This window comes from Acanthisitta chloris, unplaced genomic scaffold (assembly GCF_000695815.1).
Source record: "Acanthisitta chloris isolate BGI_N310 unplaced genomic scaffold, ASM69581v1 scaffold3571, whole genome shotgun sequence".
Taxonomy (NCBI): Eukaryota; Metazoa; Chordata; class Aves; order Passeriformes; family Acanthisittidae; genus Acanthisitta; species Acanthisitta chloris.
In genome coordinates, this window is record NW_008656336.1 from 17,074 (window position 1) to 42,609 (window position 25,536).

The 25,536-nt window shown below is 36.6% G+C and overlaps 1 protein-coding gene across 1 annotated transcript in view; it reads left to right on the plus strand.

Annotated features, from left to right (window-relative positions):
- Positions 1 to 25,169, plus strand: part of ADAM10 (ADAM metallopeptidase domain 10) — a gene marked incomplete at its 5' end in the record, with an annotated part of 33,572 nt that extends 8,403 nt beyond the window's left edge. Inside the window, 14 exons of the mRNA XM_009084269.1 lie at positions 2,723 to 2,841; positions 4,760 to 4,918; positions 10,670 to 10,773; positions 12,128 to 12,277; positions 13,451 to 13,543; positions 14,162 to 14,345; positions 16,095 to 16,258; positions 17,805 to 17,988; positions 18,966 to 19,116; positions 19,417 to 19,600; positions 20,756 to 20,864; positions 21,171 to 21,391; positions 22,283 to 22,409; positions 22,881 to 25,169. Coding sequence (XP_009082517.1) covers positions 2,723 to 2,841; positions 4,760 to 4,918; positions 10,670 to 10,773; positions 12,128 to 12,277; positions 13,451 to 13,543; positions 14,162 to 14,345; positions 16,095 to 16,258; positions 17,805 to 17,988; positions 18,966 to 19,116; positions 19,417 to 19,600; positions 20,756 to 20,864; positions 21,171 to 21,391; positions 22,283 to 22,409; positions 22,881 to 22,975 — 2,044 coding nt within the window. The remainder of the gene's footprint in view (positions 1 to 2,722; positions 2,842 to 4,759; positions 4,919 to 10,669; positions 10,774 to 12,127; positions 12,278 to 13,450; positions 13,544 to 14,161; positions 14,346 to 16,094; positions 16,259 to 17,804; positions 17,989 to 18,965; positions 19,117 to 19,416; positions 19,601 to 20,755; positions 20,865 to 21,170; positions 21,392 to 22,282; positions 22,410 to 22,880) is intronic.
- Positions 25,170 to 25,536: the final 367 nt, after the last annotated feature.

A 25,536-nucleotide genomic window follows, 5' to 3' on the forward strand; every position in this document is an offset into this window, starting at 1 on the left:
AAGAGCTAAAGGAATATTTGTCAATTTTTCATTAGTAAGAAGGTGAACAGTCCAGACAGATAATCCTGTTCCCATCAAGCATGTTTGAATTACTAAGAAAAGACCTGTTTAAAAATAGTTGTGAGATGATCAGGTTATCTAATAGTTTAACTAAGTTAAGAAATCACATAGCCAGAGAATTGTTAGTGTTAAGCACAGTTGTGTCCTTTCGTATTTGAAATAGTTTTCTAATCCTGCAAATAGAGATAATTTTATTAATAAAGTGATAATTAGCAACATGGGTTAGAATTTGTAGCATTTGTTATGTGCCAATGGAGAAAGTAAGAAGAGGGTGAAAATTAAAAGCAATAAGAAGTTGTCGACAAGGTTGAGAGTTAGAGAAAACTGCTCCTCCATTTTATTTGCAACTTCCATGAATACAAGCAGAAAATCTCACCTGAAAGAGAAGGACTATATATATATGTGTGTGTGTGTGTATATATACACCGAGTTTTTTTTCAGAAAACCTACTTTCTTTCATGAGGAAAAAGTAGTTTTAGCCATAATAGGTGCTCTTGCTTACTAGATTAGTAGATATTCCAGTTCATCACAGAGACAGAATTACAAACTTCTTCTGGTAAGGAGTCTTCTATCAAATAATAGAGAAGGGAGGAGAGATACTCTAAACAGGATTTTTTGTCATCTAACTTCAGTTCAGATGGACTTAGTCTGATCCATCCTCAAGTAACTGGAGAACTCAGAGAAAACTCAAACTAAAATGGGGTTCAAATCTGTATAACACCTTGAGCAATGTATTATGTCTAAAGTGAGTACAGCTTTTTGAAGTACTTAAATGAAGTTCTGCAGGTTCTTATCAGTGCTGGTCTTCATTTCTTTCTGCCTGTTAATTGCTAACTTCTGCCCAGGAAGAGCCACATAAAATGACTTCAGGTCTTCATGCCACCCACCACCCCATCCTTGAGAAATGGGTTGTGTAATCCTGTAGCCTTCTGTCCTGCAATATTTCCCTAGGTTGCTTGTTCAAGTTATCTCCTTGGCTTCATGAACCTCTGTGTTACCAAAAGACTCTTGTGGCAGAGGTAGTGAAAAACATAACTTAAAGAAGAATTCTTGTTTCTTGCCTCTCAGTGTCTACCATACTGAAGTGTAGCTGTAGCGAACTGTTTCTTCCTTTGTAACAGGAGGGTCTTCCCTCATAAAATACATCTCTACTGAAACTGTGATAGCAGCACTGGCTGGCTTGGCACGATGCCTGAGTCATAGGGAACTGCTGAAGTTTAACCTTCCCCATCTACCAGCCCCAGCTCAGAAGTTCATAACGTTGTAGTAGGTACCTCTAACACATTGCCAGAGGAGAGGACATGCTTTGAAGCTTTATTAACACTGTGGCAACTATAATAAATACAGTTTGATTGCAAAATGCTGTCTGTGTTACAGAATAGTCAACATGAGTCACTGCAGCCCTTCCCAGGCTCTGAGGGTAGGCATGGGGTTTTTTTGATCTTAGAGTTTGCATCTTAATGTACAGTTGTTTCAAAATACTTATAACTGTGGTGTCATATTTGAGGTGCAGGTGAAGATTGAAGATATATTTTGTGTTTGCTTCAGCTAATTACTAAAAAGTAATTAGATTTAATCAACTCTGCACTGCAGTGCTTAGTTGTTTGGGTTATTTTGCTGCTAGCACAAATGGATACCAGATTTCACTGTGGAAGGTTTGCTCTACAATTGGTATACTGGTCACGTTTCTTAGTTGAAGACTCGTGACACAGATGTAGTCAACATCAGAGTTACTTTTTGTGTAACAAATTGGTGGCATAACTATAATGCTCTTGCAATTTTGTGACTGTGCACAAGGAGAAAAATATAGGAAGAAAATCAAGTCTAAAATTGGAATGGCTGAAGTTTCAACACCTTCACTGTTCTGTATTTGCACAATATGTTTATAAAAATGTCAGAGAATACCAGATGAAATTCTGAAGCAATCTATTGGTTGTCACAGGTATGAATTCATACAGTGTCAGGCATTTTAAAACACTTTGCTTATGTTGCTTGACTTCACTGAACTAAACTTCTGTTTTCGAGCAAACAAAACATAGCATGTTTCATATAAAGATCAGCAGTAGGATTTGCATCAAAGACTGTAGCATTGTAATTTGAGCAAGATCATTTAGTGAGTAGAGTTGTTTACGTAGTTGTGCATGTAATTCTATCAGTTTGAGTATTTTTCATTAGATGATGTTGCCCACGTTAGTTTTTGAGTTTCAGTTGAAACACTAATTAACTCACCTATATTTCATTTACATTACTTAAATGTTGGCAATGAAAGTTAAAAAAAAAGTGATAGTTGTTCTTTTCTGCTTCACAGTGCTGTGAAGTAAAATAGTTGCATTTTTCCTTAAGCTACATGTGTGTCTTCTGGAGGAATGGGAACAAGCATATCCTTCAAGTCAGCATTTTAGATGTATGCCTTTAAGTCTAACTCTGTTTTCTGGCTCAAATCTTGTAAGTTTAGCTTGTATCAAAAGCCTCTAAATAATCTTGCTTAAGGAAATCCTTCTAGGCTATGGTCTAATTCTTGTGCACTGTAAACATTTTCTACAGATAAATTTCTTAGAGTCTGTAAATTGTTTGCACAAAAACGTTGGTTAGAAGTACTTTGCTTAGTGCTCTTGTAATTGAAACTCAAAGCCAATTTACCATCTTGTTTTATTCATTGTAGACAATTCAACCTTCGAATGAAGAGAGATACATCTCTTTTTAGTGATGACTTTAAAGTAGAAATATCGAACCAAGTAATTGATTATGATACCTCCCATATTTACACTGGACACATTTATGGTAAGTACAACACTTTAAAATGGGTAAAGGTGCAGTAATTTTAAACAGGAGTTGTTTAATAGTACAAGCAAAAAATGAATTTCTGTAGGAGTAGATTATCTTTGTTGTTAAACTTTAATAATGCATCTGATGCATTTAAAATCCTCCTGATTTTATTCTCGTGTGAGTCACTTAACAAATGAGTGTTTTATCTAATAATGTTCATATCCATAAAACTTTTAATTCACCTCTGTTTATGTACATATTCTTCATAGAAGCCTCATGCATTTAAGAAAAGCTGTATGCATAAAGGGAAAAAACCAGGTACCATTCTTAGTTTAAAGGAATAGAAGGAATATAGGGCTACCACCATTAGGGGTAATACACCTGATTTCAGTAAATACAAAAGATAAAATTGATTAAAAAGGAAGAAGAATTAAGGAATTATAAGCAGCCCTTCTTTACATTGTCTATTTGGGTTTCCTGAAGATATTTTTTAGTGATGTCCTACAGTTTTGAAGTGATCATTTAAAACTGAGAAGTAGTACCTCTAGGCAGACCAATTTGCCAGTTGTCTTGAGTAAGTCAGAGAACGTTTAAGGTGTGTGGGACCTTTTGTTGCCTTTTTTCTTATTTTGTGAAATTATTTCAGAAAAGCTTATACTTCTTCCCTTATTGCTAACAGATCAGATTAAAGGATCCCCATGAACCTGCTCCCTGGGCTTATTCTGCATTTTCTTTTAATCCTCTTTATTCTCCTTCTAATTCAGCCTAACTTTGTACTTGAAATAAAGAACATATAACAAATCCAACAAAGTTAGAGCTGAGTAAATAAATTGTTTTGCTGCTGGTTCTTGATTTCCATTCAGATGAAGAGACTTCTTTCCAAGTACTCGGAAACTTCCAAAGTTCTGTGGCTTAGGAGTTCATTATATTAATGTACGTTCTAATAGAATATAGTTTGAAGCAAATCTGCAAGCACTTACCAATGTCTTAAAATCAATGTTCTGCAAAGCATACTTGTACTTTTTGATGTCCTCTAAAGAGCTGTATGACATCTTCAGGATACTTTTACTAAATTTCAGTACTGTGTATGAGCTGTATACCGTTCTTGATAATTTTCAATTAGGATTTAGTGCGGGTTAATGATGAGAATGAGAACAGTTCTTTTAATTTGTTAGTGTGATTCTCCTCAATGGAGGAGTATGTGAACATTCTTTTAGTGGAGTAATCTTCCATCCTTTTTATGGAAAGGGCTTGTTGGAATGCTGCATGTTGTAGCTGTCAATGATTAAATTTTGACAGTTGTATTTTTTCAGGCTGTGACTGTTTCAAATATAAATATAGTCTATGCCATATTTAAACCTAGTTACAGTTTTAAGAGGCTTATGCTTGAAGAGCAAAATTAATGTCTTGAATATAGGGAAATATTTCTTTGAAAGCTTTCAAAGTTCAGTGTATGTTCTGATTTTATGAATTTCTTCTCCATATATAATTGTACCAACAAATGTATAAGGACAGGATTTGGCTGTAGATTACATGCTGTATATGTAAGAGCTTTAAATACAGAGTTGCATTCCTCATTATATGCTTTAAACGTGTCATTTATGCACCTGATCAGGAAGCTGTTGAACTTAGTGACTATGATTTTGCTATAACTATGTCATATTATTGAATAGTCTTGCTCTTAAACAATCAGACACAAACTTTTTGTGAGAATGTCTTTTTGCTGTTATCCAGGATATTACTATTAAAACTACTAAAAGCCTGAATTGATACAGGTTTTTAGCAATTGGAAACTGGTGCACAATCAGGACAGTTACACAGGTATCACACATCAGCAGTCTGCTTAACACCTTGGGTAGTGTGATGCTTGAAGTTTGCACAGGACTGAAACCATTTAGTATGAAAAAAACTAATGCACTTTGTCATTTAACAGGTGAGCAGGGAAGTTTTACTCATGGGTCTGTTATTGATGGAAAATTTGAAGGATTCATCCAAACTCATGCTGGGACTTTTTATATTGAGCCAGCAGAGAGATACATAAAGGACAGAACTCTACCGTTCCACTCTGTCATTTATCATGAAGATGATATCAGTGAGTACTTCCATTTTGTGCTACAGATGAAATATTTTCTTTTATCAAATGTCAGAAACTGTAAGCTATTCGTAGGCATCAAATGAGACTTTGGTTTGCATATGAGACTGCGAATCGTGCTGTCCTGAGTGATTCATATGCAGTTATGGTGAGAGAAAGATTCATGACAAACCAAAGTGAGTTGTCTTTATTCTGCCATTTTTAGAAGTCCTTAGCAGTCAGGCTTAAGTGTGTAAGCAGTATATTTTCTACCCAATGGGTACGTGTTTCTTTTGAAAAATGCATTCTTAAAGTGATCTATATTGATTGTTCTCTGTGATCTGGAAAACAAAAGATAATAAAAGTTCACTTTGTGTGAAATGAAAGCTTCCCCTGTGTGTGTTGGTCACACTCTTCAGGGAGTTCTTTAGAAGAGGTGGTGGCAGCCAGTATGTCCCATTTTCCACAGCAGCTGATGGAAGTGTACAAAGAATAGTACTTCAATTTGACAAGTATAGTCCCAGAAATGTAGCTTTAGTTGTGAGTGCCCAGAAGGATGAAAAAGTACCATGAACTACTTTTACATCTTCAGAACTGATGCATCAGAGTTCTCCACTCTACCTGCCTATTTATGTGTGATCAGCCTTCAGGTGTAATACAAATCAGTTTTATTTGATGCTTAACTTTATGCTGAACCTTAAAAATACTGCATTAAAGTTGTGGTTTCAAGTTTGAATCTTTCCAAGTAGATGTTGGCAAAGAATCAGTTGAAGATTACCTTTTGGTTATTGGAGCTAACAAACTCTTTCAAGCTAATTTAATGTAGGACTTCAGTCTTGCTTAAAAAGCAATTTAAATCATAACTTCATTTAAAAACACATCCCATCAGGCCATTGTGCGAACCCTAGAAGATTTGAGTTTGAAATCTCATTTGGAATTGGATGAGAAGACTTGGGTTAGATCTTTAGAAATTACTTGAACCAGTCATGATGATATATGTATGCATCATTTTCAAAGTACATTATAATGAGACTGCATTGTGAAAAGAATTGTCAAAGAATAGGAAGCTGGATGAGGAAAATCCCTGATTGTGATTTGGCTATATGTATTATAATTTTCTCTGTGCTGTAAGCCAGTGAAAAGCAGAGTTATTGCATATTGCTGTCCTTGATTACCTCTCTTGTATGGATGCAGCAAAGGGAAAGGATCTTTCTCTGCTAAAAACTCAGCACATTTGGGTGGGTTTTTTTGCATCTTACATTCAGTGGCAGTATGTCTCCTGGCTTTGAGTATGTTGAAATTGCTGTGAGCTAGCAGATGTGTTTGTCCTTCCTGCTATCTCATTCTGTAAATATGATTACTAACCCAAAATCAAATAGAATTTCCATAATTTTAAAGAGCTTGTGAACAAATACATTTATCGAATGTTATGTACATTGTGAGCCATACTCGTTTTCTGACTGACTAAATGTATATTTTCCTGGTGCTTACAAGACCCATACTTGAGAATAAAGTAACTTTGTAGGATAGCATCCCTTCCTTTGGATTCTCAGAGAGAAGCTGCTGCACACAGTTGGTTTTCAGCTCTACAGAGCATTGCTGGTGGAAGTCAGCTCAGAACTCAGGAGACAGTTTGCCTTGCTCACTGAAGTTGGAGTATTACAGGATTTGCTGCTGTAGCAGGAGAGCAGTGGGGAAAAGTAATAAAAAATTAGAAAAGCATGATGTAAAACCATAAGATACATCTTTCATAACATTTTTGTGAATAATTTGCATGTACTTCAGAATTTTTTGTTATGTCTTATATGACTCACTGAACATTTCAGTTCACTGCTTGATGGTGGGAATACTGGACTGCCACTTACATAGGACTTGGTGTCAATAAGTCCCTGTCTGCTTTATGAAGGGTTTTATTAACCCTGTTGTGGAAAAGAAGGGGAGGAGGAAAGGAAGAGACAGAAGGCAGTGATGTGCCCAGTTTTCAAAGGGTGAGACAAGCAAGAAGATTGTCTCATGTCCTAGTTCCTTATGCTGTAAATAGTGAGTGACTAAAAATACTCTCTTTGCTGTTATCAACTACTGACAGAAATAGAACTGTACCTTAAAGAAGGAGATAATTTGGTTTTATGAAAGTTACTATCACTGTTTTGTAGAAGTGATCTCTCTTAGAGGAATAAATGGGTTGCTTGAGAACTGGAAAAAGCTAATGATGCAATTGGTTCTTACTAATGTCTTATTAAAGTGAATGGGAGCAGGATATGTTGGGATGTTTTTAATTATTCAGGTGATGGTATGTTGGCTTACACTGTTTTTCCTACTGAATCTAGTGCATCAAAACCATCAGTTAGAAACAAAATCAGATTATCAGAGGGGATTGTCTAAAGCTATTCCAGTGAGCCACATTAAAGCAGCAGTACAGTGTGGCTTCCAGCTCACCAAGTGAGTGAACACTGCTGCTTGCTCAGCATGGTTGAAAATAGCCCATCCTGGAGCAAAGTCTAAGCAGCACTATTTAAAAACACACCACCACTCTTGGTGGCTGTCAGTGCAGTCTGATGTATTCTGATTGTATAGTTCCACTTTTTTTCATTGCCATCCTAGATACCTCCAGGATTTCTCTGGTCTGAAATATCTGAAGTATACAACTACTTCTGTCACTTTCTGAATAATACTTGTGAAGCTAATTTTATTTTGCCTTTCATGAGAGTTATTTTTGCATTGAACTGCAGCTCCAAAAAAACCCCCAACAACTCAAAAAAGCTAAGCTTTACAGTAGCTTTAAAAATCAAAGCAAGCATGGAAATTTGTTGTTACTGTTCTAATCTAAAGCTTAACTCTTGTGAAATAGACTCAAACCACTAGTGTCCTACAGAGGATGAAGGCAACAAAAATGTTCACATTTCTAACTCAGGAGAGACTGAGGTAAAAAGTCATCTTCACTTCAATTTGGCTGTTTTTTGGTCACCCATGTTTCAGCCTTTTGAAACAATATGCTTTTTAGTGCTTTTCAGAAATCACAATGCAACATATGATTAGCATCTCAATGAGTTCTTATTCAGTAGTTAAACAAAAGTTGTTTTGTAAATGGGGATTATATTGTCAACTTTATAAGGCAGCTTTTGTCTGTTACAGTGGATCTGGTGACCAGTGGAAGGCAGCCTACTATTCATGACTTGAAACACAAGTTGAATGATTTTAGTTTCTAAACCACTCCTGATCAAACTGGGGCTAGAAAGACGCAAATTGCTGTTTTGTTAAAATATTTTGGAAATACTTCAAGGATGAAGATTTCATTGGAACTATATGTACTTGATTTAAATCATATTTGCTTCAAGTGTAGCCCTGAGTTCATACTGTAAAAAACAAAATTGGTATTTCCTCAGATGAATATAGAGGGAAATCCTATTCACACCTTCAGGAAAATCAGCATGGTCATTGAATTGTCTTGGTGGTGGAAGAACTGAACAACTGAGAACAGAAAGTGAAGTGTTTGTAATTTTGCAAAGCCTTCTCTGCTGATGTACTGACTAATGCAAACTGTGTGTTAGTAGTGAGAACTTCATTTCTTTTTTTGTCACATTGTGGTTGTCAATTTAGCAATGAAGGTCTACTTAACAGTTGTCATGGGAGTACAGTGTCACAGACTCCTTTAAATGAAATCTGTGGATTTTTTTTGCCTCAGCTGACATTTAAATTTTGCCCAGGCACTATTGCTTTTGCTAATATTAGGAGTATCTCTGTGGCTGTGGAAGAATCAAGTTTTTATCATGTTTAATGGAAGATTGATGTCATATCCTTGCCCCAGATGCCTAAATCCAGTAATCATTAAGTAGTTAACCTAAATGCTTAACAGATCATACTGTTTACTGACAAGTAGAAGAAAAAAGTCATGTATTCAGGAATGTCTTTATGAAAGGTAATACCTTTCCTTAAAGGGAAGAAATTGATATTTTGAGCATCTGAAGTTGTTTATATTCTAACTATATGGCAGATGATTACTAATGGTAAGACTTCATTGTCAGAATATATGAAATGACAAGATTTTAGGGATGAGTTTTAGATTTATTATTATTAATCTTTACTATTTTTTAACGTTCTGTCAGGATGTGCAACAGTTGAAAGTGGACAATGCTGGAAAAGAAACAAAGGATTTGTTTTGCCTAAGGATTTTGTCTAGTTAGATAATTGAGCCTGTTATTAAACTCTTCTCCTGTATCTCTGTTGGAAAATAGTCTTAAAGTTTTTGCTTAGCTCTGCATTCAGTGTAAGCAGTCATTTTGTGGTGAAGACGTGTGTTTTCTCCTTCTCACTTCACAGGATTGTAGTAGGGATAGACTGAGAAGCTCTTGATCCCAAAGAGCTGGCAGAAGGCTGCACAGAAAGCTGGCAGATCTCAGAGCCTTTAAAAGCATCAGAAGAGAATGGATCAGACTTCTGTCATGTGGGTCAAAACTGTCCAAGTCATCTGACACCATGTAGTTCTTGCTTAGCTTCAGAAATTTAAAAAGGGAACTGCTGCAGGGGATGATGAAAATAGGGAATCTGAAAAGATGAAGAGGGAACCATGCCTTCACAGGCTGGTGGTAATGCAGCATTTAGCAAAGGAGAACTTTGTGTGCAACCTTCCCTGTTAGTTAGACATGATTCCAAGGTGAACTATCCTGTATTACCTGCCCCCTGTGTCTAGCAGGGTGGTTTCAAATGTGTCCATGGGGGATTTATCTTTTCCAGCACATGCAAAACCTTGGCAATTGCTGTTGCAGACTGTTTCATGTTCAATTTTTTATAATTTTAACTTGTCAGGGCTTTAAAGTGTTTCTTACTAGATTACTTTTGAAGTGAGAAATACTTGTTTGAATTGCAGGCAGTCAGTATTACAACTGTATGAAGGGATTTCCTAACCTTTTTGGGAGACAAGATAGAAAGGACAGATTATTTTGTGTAGTGCACTGAGAGCATTTATTTCTGGTACTGTTGTGTCATTTGTCATTAAACGTGCAGTGGTTTCCTGTAGGTGCTGGTGGAGCAGCAGCATTGTCCACTGCAGGACTGTCTGTTGCTCCTGCCCCTGGGTAATGTGCTTTTGTTGCAGAGCTAAGTAGTCAGTGGTGTGAAATCAGGTAGTAGGTAATGAGAATTTTCCTTTGATTAAATACAGTAGAATTTTGGAAATACTATAGTGGGAGGAAAAAAGGTGGTGGAGATAGAGGAGGGAAGGACCATATCTATAATAATAATATCTATAATACTCTGTTTTTAACTTCAATCTAGTGATACTCAAAAGGATAAAAAAAAAAATCAAAACTTCTGTGGAAGATGAATCAAATAATAAAATCCTCTAAGAATGTTAGCAAGGTTTGTTTGTTTACCAAGTAGAATAAAAATTCTTTCTCATATCCAAGCAGTGTTTAGTATACTTGATCTCTAATATTCTGTTGTGATGTCATTTTTTGAAGGCTGCTATTAGTTCAGGCTCATGGGTACAGATGTGTAAATTACTGCTCTCATGTTAGACACTGCTCATAATCATATTTCCTTCTGCTGCCTGTAAGAAAATAGGCTTAAGAAGCAATTGTCAGTTTTGCTCTGTTTGTAAAACTAAGAAGGTATCTTAGCAGAAGTGTTTAATGAAACAAGGATAGCTGCATAAAGCTTGAGTCTTAGAATGCTTCCCTCAAACCATGTACCATGTTGGACACAAACTGAATAAGTTGCAACGATACAGACTTGTACTTGGAATTTGAAAACTCAACATGACCTTCCTCTTTTTAGAATATCCACATAAATATGGACCACAAGGAGGTTGTGCAGATCATTCAGTATTTGAAAGAATGCAGAAGTACCAGATGACTGGTATAGAAGAGCCAACAACAGAGGTACAACACAGGCTAATGGATTATGTTGATTAATACTTAGTGTGATAACTTCCTATTTCTTGTATGTTGTCTCCTTTACTTTCGATCACTCATCATCGCTCCACGTTTTGAGATACTTAAATTATTGCTGGAGGTTTCTCATTATTTTTCTGAAGTCTTTTTCTCATTGCTTCTACAGCATAGATGCTTGTAGTTTTAATGAACCCTATGTGATCTCAAATTTTTAAGAGTTTTGGATGTGGAAATCAAGCTTGAGATGAGGAGTATATTGCAGTTGTGGAGGAATATTTCAAGATCCTTTGATCTTCAAGTAATGGTTCTAAAGAGTACTAACTTCTAGATTTTCAAGATAGGTTAATATAACACACGTGAGATGTCTGAGTGCTTTCAATGGAAAAATATGAGTGGGAGGGTCTTACTGGAACACTGAATGATTGAAGGGGTTCCAGCATCTACAGGCTGCCTGCTCTGACGTGTGTCCTGGGGAAGGAACTTGTGTTCTTGTTTAGAGTCCTGCAGTGGCTTTGCCTTCAGGTTTGCACCTCATATCATAAAATTACTTTTCTCCAACAATAAAAAAGTGAGTTTCTCTTACAGTTAGCTCTGTTCTGAGCTGTTCCAAGTTTTGGCATCATTTTGTAGTGTCAGCTAAGTGTATGCCAACAAAACACACAATATGGCTTGCTAAATAGCATCAGCAACTTGGTTTATTTATGTTGTGACTCCAGAAATTATTGACGTTATTGCACAATTCAGCATTGATAACAATAACTTGCTTTCCCAAAAATTTACTTAGAACTTGGTGGAGGGAGAGTGGGCCATCAGCCAGTGAGTACTGGAGGGCCCATGTGTTACCAGATACCAACCAGAACTAACGAGCATTCCTGAACTTCATGTCCCATTTGTTCCATGCTGAAGTGCTTAAGCATTTCTATTTCCTTTCATAGCTGACTAAGGTCATTTCAATTTGAAATAACTGGTGTCAGGGAGGGTGCATTTAAGTCCCACTGTGCAGTTCTTTTCCTAATCTACAAACTGTTTATTTTAGATTATAAAAAAAATTTCAAAGACCATGTGAATGAGAAAGATCTGTTTAACATTGACTGCCTTTTGTAATATGAAGTGAAAGGAAATGCCACAGAGGGGTTTTGCTAAGATTTCATTTAAAATACTGGAAAACTGGGTATAACATACTTAATTCAAGATTGATGAAACTTTATAAGTTAAAGAGAGAGAATGAAAAGCTGTTTGTATTGGTGGAGTATGTTTAGAAAAATCCATTGCTACTTTTAGGTAATCTAGTGCAGCATGTCAGTCTACAAAATTAATAGATTTCTTTCCTGTGTGTATGTAGAAGCCTCTTGAAGAGCCTAAGAGTGATGGTCCACAGGTCTTAAGGAAAAAACGTGCCACTCAGGCAGAAAAGAACACGTGTCAGCTGTATATCCAGACTGATCATTTGTTCTACAAGCACTATGGAACCAGGGAAGCTGTAATCGCACAGGTATTTCCAGTCCCTTGGTTTTAAATGAGCTGCTGCTGCTGCTGAGTGTAGCTTTGATAAGTTTCACCTAACTTAGTTGTGTGTATTTTTGCTTATTTACTTTGGTGTGTCTTGTTTCATTTGTTAAAGTGATCCTGACATTATTGAAACAGCTTTTTTAATTTCACTAGAAAGATTCTGTCTGTGACAAAAGCCTTGGGCACTTGTGCTTCCTTCAGTTATTAATGGCAGCTGTGGTGTGTTTAGTGCCTCTGAGCAGGACTTGCAGCCTGACTGTTCTCAATTCTTCCTTGGAAAATAATACTTCCTGAAGAGTTCTGTTTGACAGCCTGCCAAGCCTCTGTGTTAACACTTGCATTGCCTTTCCTCTGAAATCTTAGCTGAAAACACTGTGGGCTAATGATGCTGAGATGTGTTCCTGTAGTATCTGATGTAATGAACAGTTAACAAAGCAGTGGCAGGCACAGGCAGATGCTTTTCATTTGTCAGTATGCTGTTAACTGGAAAAAGGGTTGATTTGATTTGGTGTTTTTGCTGATAATTTGCTAGAAGTATAGCTAGCATGTTAACATATTTCTCTTGAAGTCTGAAGTTTCACTGCTGCTTGCAAATCTGACTTTTTCCATTTATTCATCACATTTTACAGACACAATTCAATTTCACGTTTTTCAAAGGTCTGAGGGTTGCCTTCAAAATCAGATTTTTAATGAGTTAGCATTTCTATGTGCTGTTAGAAAAGGTAAATTATTAGTTTTTTCACATTTGTGTTCTACCAAAAGTGCAAGAATAATGCTGTAACAAGTAAGTTTTTCTCCCCAAAAGAAATGCAGCTCTTAGAGTATAATTTCAAGTACAGTGCTGTCTTACAATAGCAATGAATGAAGGAGTATCACAGAGTTATCTGAATAGTTGATAGAGTTCTGTGTTAAAAAAAAAGGGGAAAATGTCAACATGCTTAGGTGTTATCTGGCCTGGTGGTGATGCAGGTACTAAGTTATGTAGTTATTTATTTCCATTATTTGCCATGAGCATTTGATTCAAAAGACCTGTTAGAGTTCCTACAGCACAATACCTTAGGCTGTCGAAGTGCAAGCCTTGAGGTTGCTGCTATTTAAGACAAGCTGTGGTGCAGTGCGGAGGTGTTTGAGCTGGAGCTGTGTTTGTGTTTGACAGATATCCAGTCACGTCAAAGCGATCGACACAATCTACCAGTCAACAGATTTCTCGGGAATCCGTAACATCAGCTTCATGGTGAAACGGATAAGAGTAAGTTATGTTGGAAATACTTTCAGTTTCACTGATCCTGCTGGGAGGCTGTATTTTTCAAATGTCCTGTGCCTGTTCACTTGTACCCATTTATTGTTCTATCACAGTTCTGTAACACAAGTGTCTCTGTAGTAAATAGTGCCCTAAGCCATTTACTTGGTTTGGTTTTAGTGTTTATTGTCAGCTACTTCTGTTATTAAGCTGTAGACAAGTTTTTCATAGGAATCAGCTTAGTGTGTTTCAGCAATGTTGACTTTGTGGTGAATAGACTGTGCTGCTGCTCACCAAGAACTACAGTACTGAAATAGATAATGGCTATCCAGGTTGAGAATTCCTTCTAAAAGTGATCGTTTAAGATGATAAGTGTAAACTTTTGGGTACTGATGGAAAGAAAAAGAAGGAAGTAAGGAGCTGGGGATTTAATACACAAATGCAATTCTTCATTTATGGTAGAACTTTGCCAAATATTGGGGTGGTAACTTGTAAGGGCCTGTAAATCTTAAGCAGCATCTTTAAGTAGGTAACATAACAAGTTATTGACAAAGAAAGGCTCTTAGCTGGCATTTGCGAGTCAAGTGAAAATGAATCATGTCTTAGTTTGTTTCAATTTACTTTTAGATTAACACGACTGTAGATGAGAAGGATTCGTCCAATCCCTTTCGATTTCCCAACATTGGTGTGGAAAAGTTTCTGGAGCTGAACTCAGAACAGAATCACGATGATTACTGCTTGGCCTATGTGTTTACAGACCGTGATTTTGATGATGGAGTCCTTGGTCTGGCTTGGGTTGGAGCTCCTTCAGGTAATTATATGTAAGCCTTGAGTGCTATGACATAAAGTGTTGTTGGTAGATATGAGAAGGAACTAGAAACTGTCTTTTAAATTGATAGCAAATACACAAAAATCTCATAATCAACTTTTCACCATTTTGGTTAGGTATGGTTTGATTCTATAAGTTTTTTTAAAATATAAACAGCATTATCGTGTGTCTCTTCAAGTCATCTTTCATTCTGATGAGCAAGATGTGAACAATAAAGGAAAATATATTTCTTTGGTTATATGAAGGTGATAGTACTTGGATGGCTTTATATTTATGTTAGGTATGAGTGGCCAGTAAAGTGACAGATGAAATAAGCATTTCTGCTTTATGGTTGTGGTCTCAGAGCTTACAATTATGCAGTTTGAATTTTGTAGTAGAACTGTGCTGCAGAGCCCTTAGATTTCCTAGGTAGTGTTGAAAGCTTTTCTTCTTTTCAATCAGTGAGGTCTTGTTTGGGGACATAACAGAATAATTCTTCTGTGACTCTTATTGAACTGCTTCTCATTAGTTTGTGTCCAGTTGTGTATTTGGGTCTGAAGTATGTCCCTTGATGTAAAAAAAAATCAAATAATGGTCATCCTGTCTGCAGCGTCTCGAGGTGTTTGTCAGGGACGTAATAGCTTTATAGACGATATTAGTTTTATAAAATTACATAGTTGAAAGTTGTTAGTCTTTAAATTTGTGTAAATACAAATTCTTAATTACTGCTCAGCACAAATTCCAAGTTGTAGAAACTTTCACAGAAATCAAAATGAGAAATTGAGAAGGAACAATATTCCCTTGTTTCTTCCCCGGAGTGATTTTTATATAATAAGGAACTAGGCTAAAGAGAACAGGTTCTGTGAGACTTTGCAAGAGAGCGGATACTTTCATGAGAATATTATCAAGGGCTTTAACAGAATTTAATTGTGGAAGAAACATGAAACTGCTCGTGAGATGTAGCTATATATGATAACCTTGCTTTGTCTACTGCTGTGCTTTCCTCTAAATCACATGTTGGTTGTACAGTACTGGAGCTGTGTGGAGAACTGAGTGGTATGACAGTCTCTCAGACCTTTTTTGCTAGATTAGAAGCTAAAAAAAGTATTACTGGGGTATTCAGAGGGTGGGAGATCAGTGAACCCATGACTCTAGTATGTTAGAGGGACCTGTGTGAACTAACCTTAGTGACTGTAGAAGAATGATAGGAAAAATAATGCACAGGTGGCCTACAAAAATAGGAAGCTGGGACTGATGACTAGTCTAGTGTATGGACCGAGCAAGCACAGGATGAATTGGAATGGACATTCCATAAAGACTGCTTTCAAAACTAAATTTAATTGAGAAACAATAAGTTGCTTTGAGAGATTTTCATCCTTAACACAGGTACTGACATAGATTAAATGGGATATGTCACTAAAATGAAATTTTGCATTGCACCCTGCTAGTCTTGTACTACAGGTATGATGAAATCGGGGCTTGTCTGTGAAGTGAAAGCCCAAAATAGCTCTTAATACCTCTTCTAAACCAGGTAACTTCTTGTGTGAATGTATCCAATCACTGTTGAGAGCATTAGTGTGAATAAATCTAATCTACTTTCAAGGTTGTGTTAATATTAATTATACAGAAGAACTCTTAGTCTGTAAACCTGCACTGAGAAGACAAACTGTTTCTTGCTCTGGATGTCACTAGAAAAGTAACACAAAACTTCTTTCCTTAAATAACTAATTGTTGCACTTTTGCTGAATGCAGGGAGCTCTGGTGGAATATGTGAAAAAAGCAAATTGTATTCTGATGGTAAGAAGAAGTCTCTGAACACTGGAATCATCACTGTCCAGAACTATGGCTCTCATGTTCCTCCCAAGGTTTCTCACATTACTTTTGCTCATGAGGTTGGGCATAACTTTGGTTCACCTGTGAGTATTACTGTTAACTCACTTTCAACCATTTCCAAGGGCACGATTTACAAATGGAGTTTATACTTCTCACAGACAAGGAAAGTAGAATCTTGACTCCATGTGCATATTCCATGCAAACACAGATTTGGCAGTATTTGACAACACTGGTGCAACAGTGGATTTTGGAATTTCTATTAGTTTTAGTTCAATCCCTTACAAAGGGACTTAATCATTATTCCCTAAAAATTTCCCTATTTTGTGTTGAAGACTAGGGTCACACACATTTAGTTTGTTCTGGAGAGGAGGAAGAATCAATGCAAAACTGATTAAGGTGACACTTCTTTCAACAAGTGAGGATAGATCTGGCTTCTTTTTACATTCAATTATTTATACTTACAAGTTTAGCTAAGAAAACTGTGGAGAGGATTAAGATACCAAGAAGAATATTTTCAAGCAGAATTGTTTCACAGTCATTTAGGGCTGCGATTTGTTTGGGCCAAGCTGGAAGCATCAGGCTTTTAGTTTAGCTGAAAATGAGAACAGAGGTTTCTGGTAACTTTTTTAAAAAGTAAGTTTTAAATTTAAGGCTTTCTACTCTTGGAAGTAAAATTAAATCAAGATGTGACAAGAATTATGATTTTTTTCCAGAATAGTTATTCAAACAGGAAAGCTTTCTTAGTGTGCCTTGGGAAAATCCCTAATACTTAGTAGGAACAAGCCTTCCAAGTAGAACTGAAAATATGGGCACATGAAGCTGAAAAACCAATCCCACTGAGTCAAACATATTTTGGATCAGCCTGGAGTCTTCTAATTTTACTCTAAGTTGCATTTGATCCTAGGAAATACATGAAAGTATGTATTTGGTTCTGCCAAATGGTAATAAGTTATATAGTTCTCACAACTATGTTGAAAGTTTTAATATCTGCCTACTTCTTTTGGAGACACAGATTGTGTTTCTGGAAAGTTGGGTGCATGAGAAGAGTGTTGCAGTTCCTCTTGCACTTAGCAACTTAATGTGTCACCAGTCTACTGGTTGTTAGTGTCCCAACCTGTACTGCATATCACTCCTCACACTGGATACTGCAGGGATGTAGTTCCTGGCTGATAGGACAGACTACTGCTCTGGTTTGAAGTTGGTTTTGTACCTCCCTCAAAACAAACAAGAAGAATGGGCTGCAGTTTCTATTCACTCCTGCTTTTATTCCACAGAATACCCATTACCTGTCTGTGATCCTAAAGCCACTCTTGAGACAGCAACTTTTTCAAGTCAGTGTTCATTCTAGGACATGCACTTGGGGATGTGCATTGCCAAGAATGCAGATAAACTAAAACTTAAGAAATTAGATACTTGCTACTGTTGTCTTGGGGAAACTCCCCATCACCACCAAAACAAACAGAACTCAAAAACAAACCTTGGTTTTACATAAACTTTTTGTATTGCTAGAAACCTTAGGGTATAAGACAAGAGTTTTATTCTTTTTATTCTCACTGTGTTAACAATACCAAATCCAGTATACTTTTGCACCTGTCATGATAGAGATGTTGTGAAATACTTGTTTTGCAGCATGATTCTGGAATGGAGTGCACTCCAGGAGAGTCCAAGAACTTGGGACAGAAAGAAAATGGCAATTACATCATGTATGCAAGAGCTACGTCTGGGGACAAACTTAACAACAACAAGTTCTCCATCTGTAGCATTCGAAATATCAGCCAAGTTCTTGAGAAAAAGAGAAATAACTGTTTTGTTGGTATGTATTTAATCATCCTGAAAGCAGAGTGGCTAATCTGTTACTATTATGCTTAATTAAAATCTTGTTTTATATATTGTTGACTTGTTTATCTTATTCAGTAATTAATTTTTTTTATTTGCTGAAAGTAAATAATTGAGTTTAAGATCTCAAGTACTGTCAGGTTCTGGACTGCCCAGTACAGAAGAGGCATGGACATAGTGGAGTGAGTCCAGCAAAGGGTCACACAGATTATTAAGGCATTGGAGCATCTGACATATGAGAAGAGGCTGCAAGAGCCTGTGCAGTCTGGATCAGAGAAGGCCGTGGGAGGCTCTTCTCTGCCTTTATAAAAGCTTGGTGGGAGGGAGTAAACAGAACAGGGTCAGACTGGTTTTAGTCATGGCCAGTGAAAGGACTAGAGGTAAGGAAAACACACTACAGGAAATTCTATTCAGATGTTAAATAAGGATTTTTTGGGAATTTTTCTGTCTGGAGTCTGATGTGTGAGCTCTCACAGATTTTGTGAGATTGTGCAGTGGGTAGGTTTGGATTTTGGAGTAATAGCAGTTCACCCCAGTACCATCAGCCTTTGCCTTCAGGTCCCCTGACTGTTAAAGGTGGACTGCAGGAAAGGATGCTGCTCCACTGGAGGCTTAGCAGAAAGCTTGTTCTTATCCACTCCCCTGTTAGAAGCCAAACCCTTTTACTCAGAGGCTTAAAATTCTGTGACTTACAGGAATGACTGTGTCCCTGCCCAGGGCAGGGAGGGTTGGGACTAGATGATCTGTAAGGTCCATTCCAACCCTTAAATTCTAGGATTCTATGACTAAGCTGGGTGGCAAATGAAAATGCAAGTTAACTTGAACCCTAGTCTAAAGTCCATCTTGGCCAAGCTTTACAGTCATGATGAATTAGGTGGATGTTTGTTAACATTTGTAAGTCTATTTGCATATTCTTTGTACTGCTTTGTACATAAATATAGTGGCATTTTTCAGAGTCTGGTCAGCCCATCTGTGGTAATGGACTGGTGGAACAAGGAGAACAGTGTGATTGTGGATACAGTGACCAGTGTAAAGATGAGTGCTGTTATGATGCAAACCAACCAGAAGATAAAAAATGCAAGTTAAGACCAGGCAAACAATGCAGGTACTGTGCATGTGTGTTAAGTAGACTAATGTGGACATTTATTGGTAACTATAACTGGTATTTCAGAATCTGAATCTGTTTACCTGCATTTTTCTGGAAGTATTGATTTTATTTCCAATGCATTACACAGTGAGTGAGAAGTTCATAAGCACAACTATGCTATGGAAAAAATTATTTTCAATTCACATTTTGTTTAGCACAAATCAGAAATCTGTTGAGTGTTTGACTAGGTTTCAGGGTGAATAGTTCTGGGATTACTTATCCTTTTTCTTGACATCCCTGTTTTCTGTTTGTTTGTAGCCCTAGCCAAGGCCCATGTTGTACTGCACAGTGTTCTTTCAAAAAGGTTACGGATAAGTGTCGGAATGATTCTGACTGTGCAAAGGAAGGAATGTGTAATGGTTTCACTGCTCTCTGTCCACCCTCTGAAGCCAAAGAAAACTTCACAGTGTGCAACAGGAACACACAAGTTTGCCTAAATGGGGTATGTTTTTTACAGTCACATGTAACTGCTAATGTCGTTTATTGCAGGGCACTCTATTGTGAATTGATCTGGTTTCAGTCCTTACTGGAAAAGAGTGCAAGCTCAGTCTCTTTTTCAGCATGAGCGTTTGATTTATTGGTTTCAGTCAAAATAACTGGTAAAAGTACACTAGATACTAAGAAGCAGGTGACAAATACCAAGCTAGCTCTACTACTTTAGAAAGTTCCTATTATATTTTCTCGTTCCACCTTTTCGTTTTTCTTCAGTCTTGATCAAGTAATTTTGTTTCTTAGAAAATTAGATATGCTGTTAATACAAGATGAATTTGGTTTATTGAAAACACACAGTTCCACCAAACGCATCCGTGTGGCTCTGATGTGCAAAGATATGGAATTATTGTGGACTGCCATTAGTTTCCTGGGTTAAAGAGGTCATGGCAGTTGCAATGAAATATTGATGAGAAGTCTCTTTATAAATTGTTCTATATTTACATGGAATCAGAAACAAGCAAAAATCATCCCCTTAAAGCCCTTCTGTTGCTGTATTTTCCACAGTGCCAAGTTTTTAATCAAATAACTGCTTGTAGTATTTTCTAGCTAATTTATAGTCATCTTAAAGACAGAGGAATTGTCTTCATAGAGTTAGTGATTTTGAAACAAGATTATAAATACACTGAACTTATTTGAGTTTGGAAGATATTCCCACAGGGAAATTGAATACAGACTATTTTCAGCCATTAATTTTTACTATTTTCTGAAGGAAAATATTTGTGAAGACATGCTGTTGATTTTTTTTTTCTTTTTTTTTTTTTTTCCCCCCATCACAGTTTTGAGTAGTCCTGTTTGAGTGTGAATAGTAGTGTGTTTTGCATGGTCCTCTGAGGCCATAAAAGAAGATACTGTGTTAAAAATTAAAACAGGGTAGTTAAATAATCTGCTAAAAAAATTATCAAATATGCCAAAATATAGACACTGAATACTTGTAATAAGTTTTTGTTTATAAGCGTCGGAAGAAAGTGAAACAATTGCTTTCATTGATAAGCATCTTTAGACCTACTGTTATGCTTTTGGATATTAAAAATTAATAGCTTTTCTAATGCCAATGTGCTTAAAAGTGGCATTGATTTTTGTGTTCCTGTGCTTTTGTCTCAAACAGCAATGTGCAGGCTCTATCTGTGAGAAGCATGACTTGGAGGAATGTACATGTGCCAGTTCTGATAGCAAGGACGACAGGGAGCTGTGCCATGTCTGCTGCATGAAGAAAAGTAAGATTTGTCTGAACTGTAAGCGTAACTAGAGCAGTAGGTTTCTGAGGAATCTTCTCCTGGTGTTTGCTTTGGAGTTTTTCTTAACTTGAGAGAATGCTGTGATTTTGTTCATACTTAGTTTCAGGTAGACATTGCATTTTGTAGGAAATTAACAATGTATTTTTGATATTTTTTTTTTCAGTAAATGATTAGAAACTTGATTTTTGTCAGAGGCATTCTGAACGATTGCACACCAGGGTGGGCGTTCCTGTACAGATGTTTTGAGTGCAATAACAGTTTGATTCATTTGTATTCACTTTTCAGTGGACCCATCTACTTGTGCAAGCACAGGCTCCAGCCAGTGGGAGAAACACTTCCATATGAAAACTATTACTCTGCAACCTGGATCTCCCTGTAACGATTTCAAAGGCTACTGTGATGTGTTTATGAGGTGTCGGCTAGTTGATGCTGATGGGCCTCTAGCTAGATTAAAGAAAGCAATTTTTAATCCAGAGCTATATGAAAATATTGCAGAATGGATTGTGGTAAGTGCATAAGTATATTTCTTTTATATTGCAAGTCTAATATAAAATGTTCTTGTTAGTCAAGATCAGGCTGAGGGAGTTGGGGCTGTTCAACCTGGAGAAGAGAAGATTGTGTGGAGACCTCAGAGCAACATTTTACTATCTGAAGGGGCCTACAAGGAGAGTTGGGACTAGATGATCTGTGAGGTTCATTCCAACCCCTAAATTCTGTGATTATGTAGATTCACAGTTGATAAGTGTTGCTGTATATATACAGGGCTTCAGCATTCTTCAGAGTATAATTAGCCCTTGTTTTAGTCCTGTTTTTGGTAAGCACCCACAGTGCAGCAAATAGGTCTGACAGATTGAAGGGAATGTAAACAAATAACAAACAAGTAAATATTTTGTGTTAATATCTCTGTTCAGTCCCCTGTCCATTCTAGCGTTAATGTTCACGGTTTTGATTTACTATTTCTTCCCATTTTAATTTCATATTTGAATGCTCTGATTTCTTTTAAGGACCTAAATGTTTTGATCTCTAGCATTCATTATTCTTGTTGTGCTAAATTACACTTCCTAATAACAGACAGGAAGGAAGGAAACTCCATGGCAGAGCTGCATAGTCAATTTTGTGTAAGGTGTTGATTGTTTTAGGCTTAGGTATAGCCCTGTCATGGTGTATCTTCTGTGAAATACTCTTCTGGTACTAGAATGAATCTGAAGTATTTGGGCTTCCCTGTGTAAGAATTTGGAGGACATTACTACTTCAAAATGTTACGGTCATCTATTCTCGGTGATGTTTTAGGGAAGCTTTTTGGTGACTTTTAAAACACAGAGGAAAGCCATATTCAATGTTCTCTGTCTATTGTGCATGTGTGCCAGCACCCACACAAGGATGTTTTTCTGTTTTAGGCTTACTGGTGGGCAGTGTTGCTCATGGGAATTGCATTGATCATGTTAATGGCTGGTTTCATTAGGATATGCAGTGTTCATACTCCAAGCAGTAATCCAAAGTTGCCTCCTCATAAACCACTTCCAGGTGAGTACACCAGGTAGTTAAATTGATTGAGAAATGTTTTATCCTCAACTATTTTGCTCTAAAGGGAAATTTTGGGTGTCCCAGCCTATAGTAAAACTACAAATGGAATTGCTGCCAGTGAAACAATTCAGAAAAAATCTAATTCTTGCCTTATTTTCCTATCACACAATATGCATATCAAAAGAAAGCCTTGAAGACTTTTTTTCTGACTCAGAGTTCCTTTTATATCCTATTCCATGCTACATTTTGTAAGAATTGGCTTGTTTAAGAAACTGCTGTTGAGATACTGAAATGTATTCTGTAAGTACTCCATGCAGTTAATTATCTATTTAAAACTTTGCAGGTCTAAATCTGAAGCCTTTCAGAAAAATAGTCCTGTTTAATTTGCGTGGCCAAGGCAACTTTTCTGGAAATAAATTCTTTTTTTTTCTTTTCAGTGAATTGTAGTAATGAGTACCTTTGTTTGAACAGGCACTTTAAAAAGGAGGAGACCACCACAAACCACTCAGCCACCACAGCGGCAAAGGCCCCGAGAGAGTTACCAGATGGGACATATGAGACGTTGACTGCAGCTTTTTGCCTTGGTTCTTCCTAGTGCCTACAATGGGAAAACTCACTCCAAAGAAAACCTAATAAGTCATTGTCCCCAGTCTAACTCTCAAAAATTGAAGAGGAAAAAAAAAAGCATGATATGCCCTCAAAACAAGTGGAAGTGGTTAATTCTTAATGAGCGAATCTTCCAGCTCAAAAAGAAGAAAATTGTTTTTCTTGCATATTTTTAATTTAGTGGCACAAAGTCCTAACGTATCATGGTTCTTTCCCCCTTCTGTGCTCTTCATTGCTGCATTTTCTTCACTTGCAGGCAAATATGGCTGTAGTAAAACTTTTAATCAACAATTGAGAAAAATATCTATTTTTCAACTGCCAGACAAGGCTAGGAAGCTAGACCACCTCAGCATTGGAGACATTACCTGTCAATGTATATACATTGTTATATGCAGACATGTATTTCTAACGTACACCCGTACTTGTGTGCAATTGTAAACAAGAGAATTGCAATATGGATGTTTCTTTGTATTATAAAACTTTTCCGCTATTAATGAAGAAATTACTGTTTAATTGACATACTCAGGATAACAGAGGATGATGGTGTGTAATGGTCAAGGATCCTGTGATGCTTTACACAGCAGTTTTGAATCAAATCAACCTTTTTTTTTAATCATTATCAAAGTTGTTTCAAGCACTCATTTCATCTTTATCCAACAGCTGCTAAGACACAGCGTACAAGGTCGAATGGTCTTGTAGAGATACAACAGGTATTCTGCAAACTTTGCAAATGCCAGAATGTTTCAGAAATCTTTCATGTAAGTGTCTAATTTCTCGTAGCTCAGCGTAAGTCTTTTTAATTTGTCTGATTATTCAGTTAAATAATGAATAGTTAGATGAAACATTTCCATGCTTTATTAGAAAATTCTGCCTGTTACTCAACTTGTTTTGAGAACTGCAACCAGTTTATCTGGGCTGTTCAGATATTCTTACAGTGTGGTAATTAAGTTTGTGTTCTGAGGGATGTGGAAAGAAAGAAAAGCTGTAGTTCTTTTGATTTTGATTTTTTTTTTTTTTTTTTCTTTTTTAATTTATCAGATATTTGGATAACTTTTCAGCATGATACTGTTGATTGATAACCACTAGAGCAATTTGCCCAGCTATTGTGGCAGAGTTAAAAATTGTAGTTAGGACTACCAATTTCCCACATTTTATACCAGTAGTGAAGTTCAACAGCACAATGTCCCATTCCAGAGTTTTTATTACGAATGTAAATAATCGGCATTTTTGAAGAGGTAACAAAAGATGTCTTAAGGTGCTTACTGCTATGCAGGAGATGACAGGGGGCATTACAAAATGTTGAAGCTTGTGATGTATTTATTGCTTGTTTTCCAAAAGCACCGAGCTAATTAGAGACGCAAATGGCTATAATTTTCCTGGCTTTGCTTAGGAGAAAATTTACTAAGGGTTGGACAGGCTTCCTTTGTTTGTTTTTTTTGGGTTTTGTTTTGTTTTTTAAGAGTATAAGGTTTACACAATCATTCTCATAATGTGACGCAAGCCAGCAAGGCCAAAAATGTTACAGAATATAATGGGATCTCTTCCTTGTAAACTTGTACAGTATGTGGTAACTTTTTCAAAATACAGCTTTTTGTACATGGTTTAGAGACAAATTTTGTACATGAAACCCCAAGTCCAATAGACTATATAAATAATTCTAAATGATCTTAACTAGTTAGAAGTGTATGTAGTTGCTTTTAAGTCATTTTAAATACATTTGTTTTAAGACTGTGCAAAGATTGGAAGTGGGTTTGCATTTCTAAAATGGTGACTTTTACTCAGCAAGAGTTCTTAGTAACTTCTTGAGTGTGGTAGGCTTTGGAACATGTAAATTTTTTGCCTGTAATGTTATGTGGTAGGATTTTGGCAGACAAACGCTGCCCTATTTTATTTTGAGTCTAAGTTAAATGTTTTCTGAAAACAGAAATGTGCACTGAACTCTCCACTGCAAGTCAAGATGTGGTAAAACCGAAAGAAAGTTCAAGACAATGAAACGGAATACTACTGTCGATTTCATGTCCACTGTGTTTTATACAGTATCTTTTTTTGTTCACTTTGGAAATTTTTACTAAAAATGCAAAAAATAAAGTATTGTGCAAAGATATGTAAGGTTTTTTGAAACTTGAAATGCATTAATAAATAGACTTGATGAAATCATCTTCTGAAGATCCATTTACTTGTTGAACCCTGAAAGCAAAAAGGAACATGCAGATTCTGCTTCTGCCTGATTATTGGCTTTCACTGGAAAGGGACTGTCATGCCAAGAAGTGGTTGTACTATGTTTACTCTATCCAAGTGCCCCTCTCAATTTTAATATCATGCAGGTACAGGTGAGAATAAATGTGTTTGTGTAACCTCTTTAAGGAAAAGCCCTAAAATTAACTTACTTGTATGATCACAGGAATAAAACTTTCTCTTGTTCTTACCTTCAAAAGGAAAATTAATCCCTGGTGGGGTGTTCAAGCCTGGCACCAGAGCTACTGAGTGATACCTTTGGAAATAAATACATATTTAGGCAGGA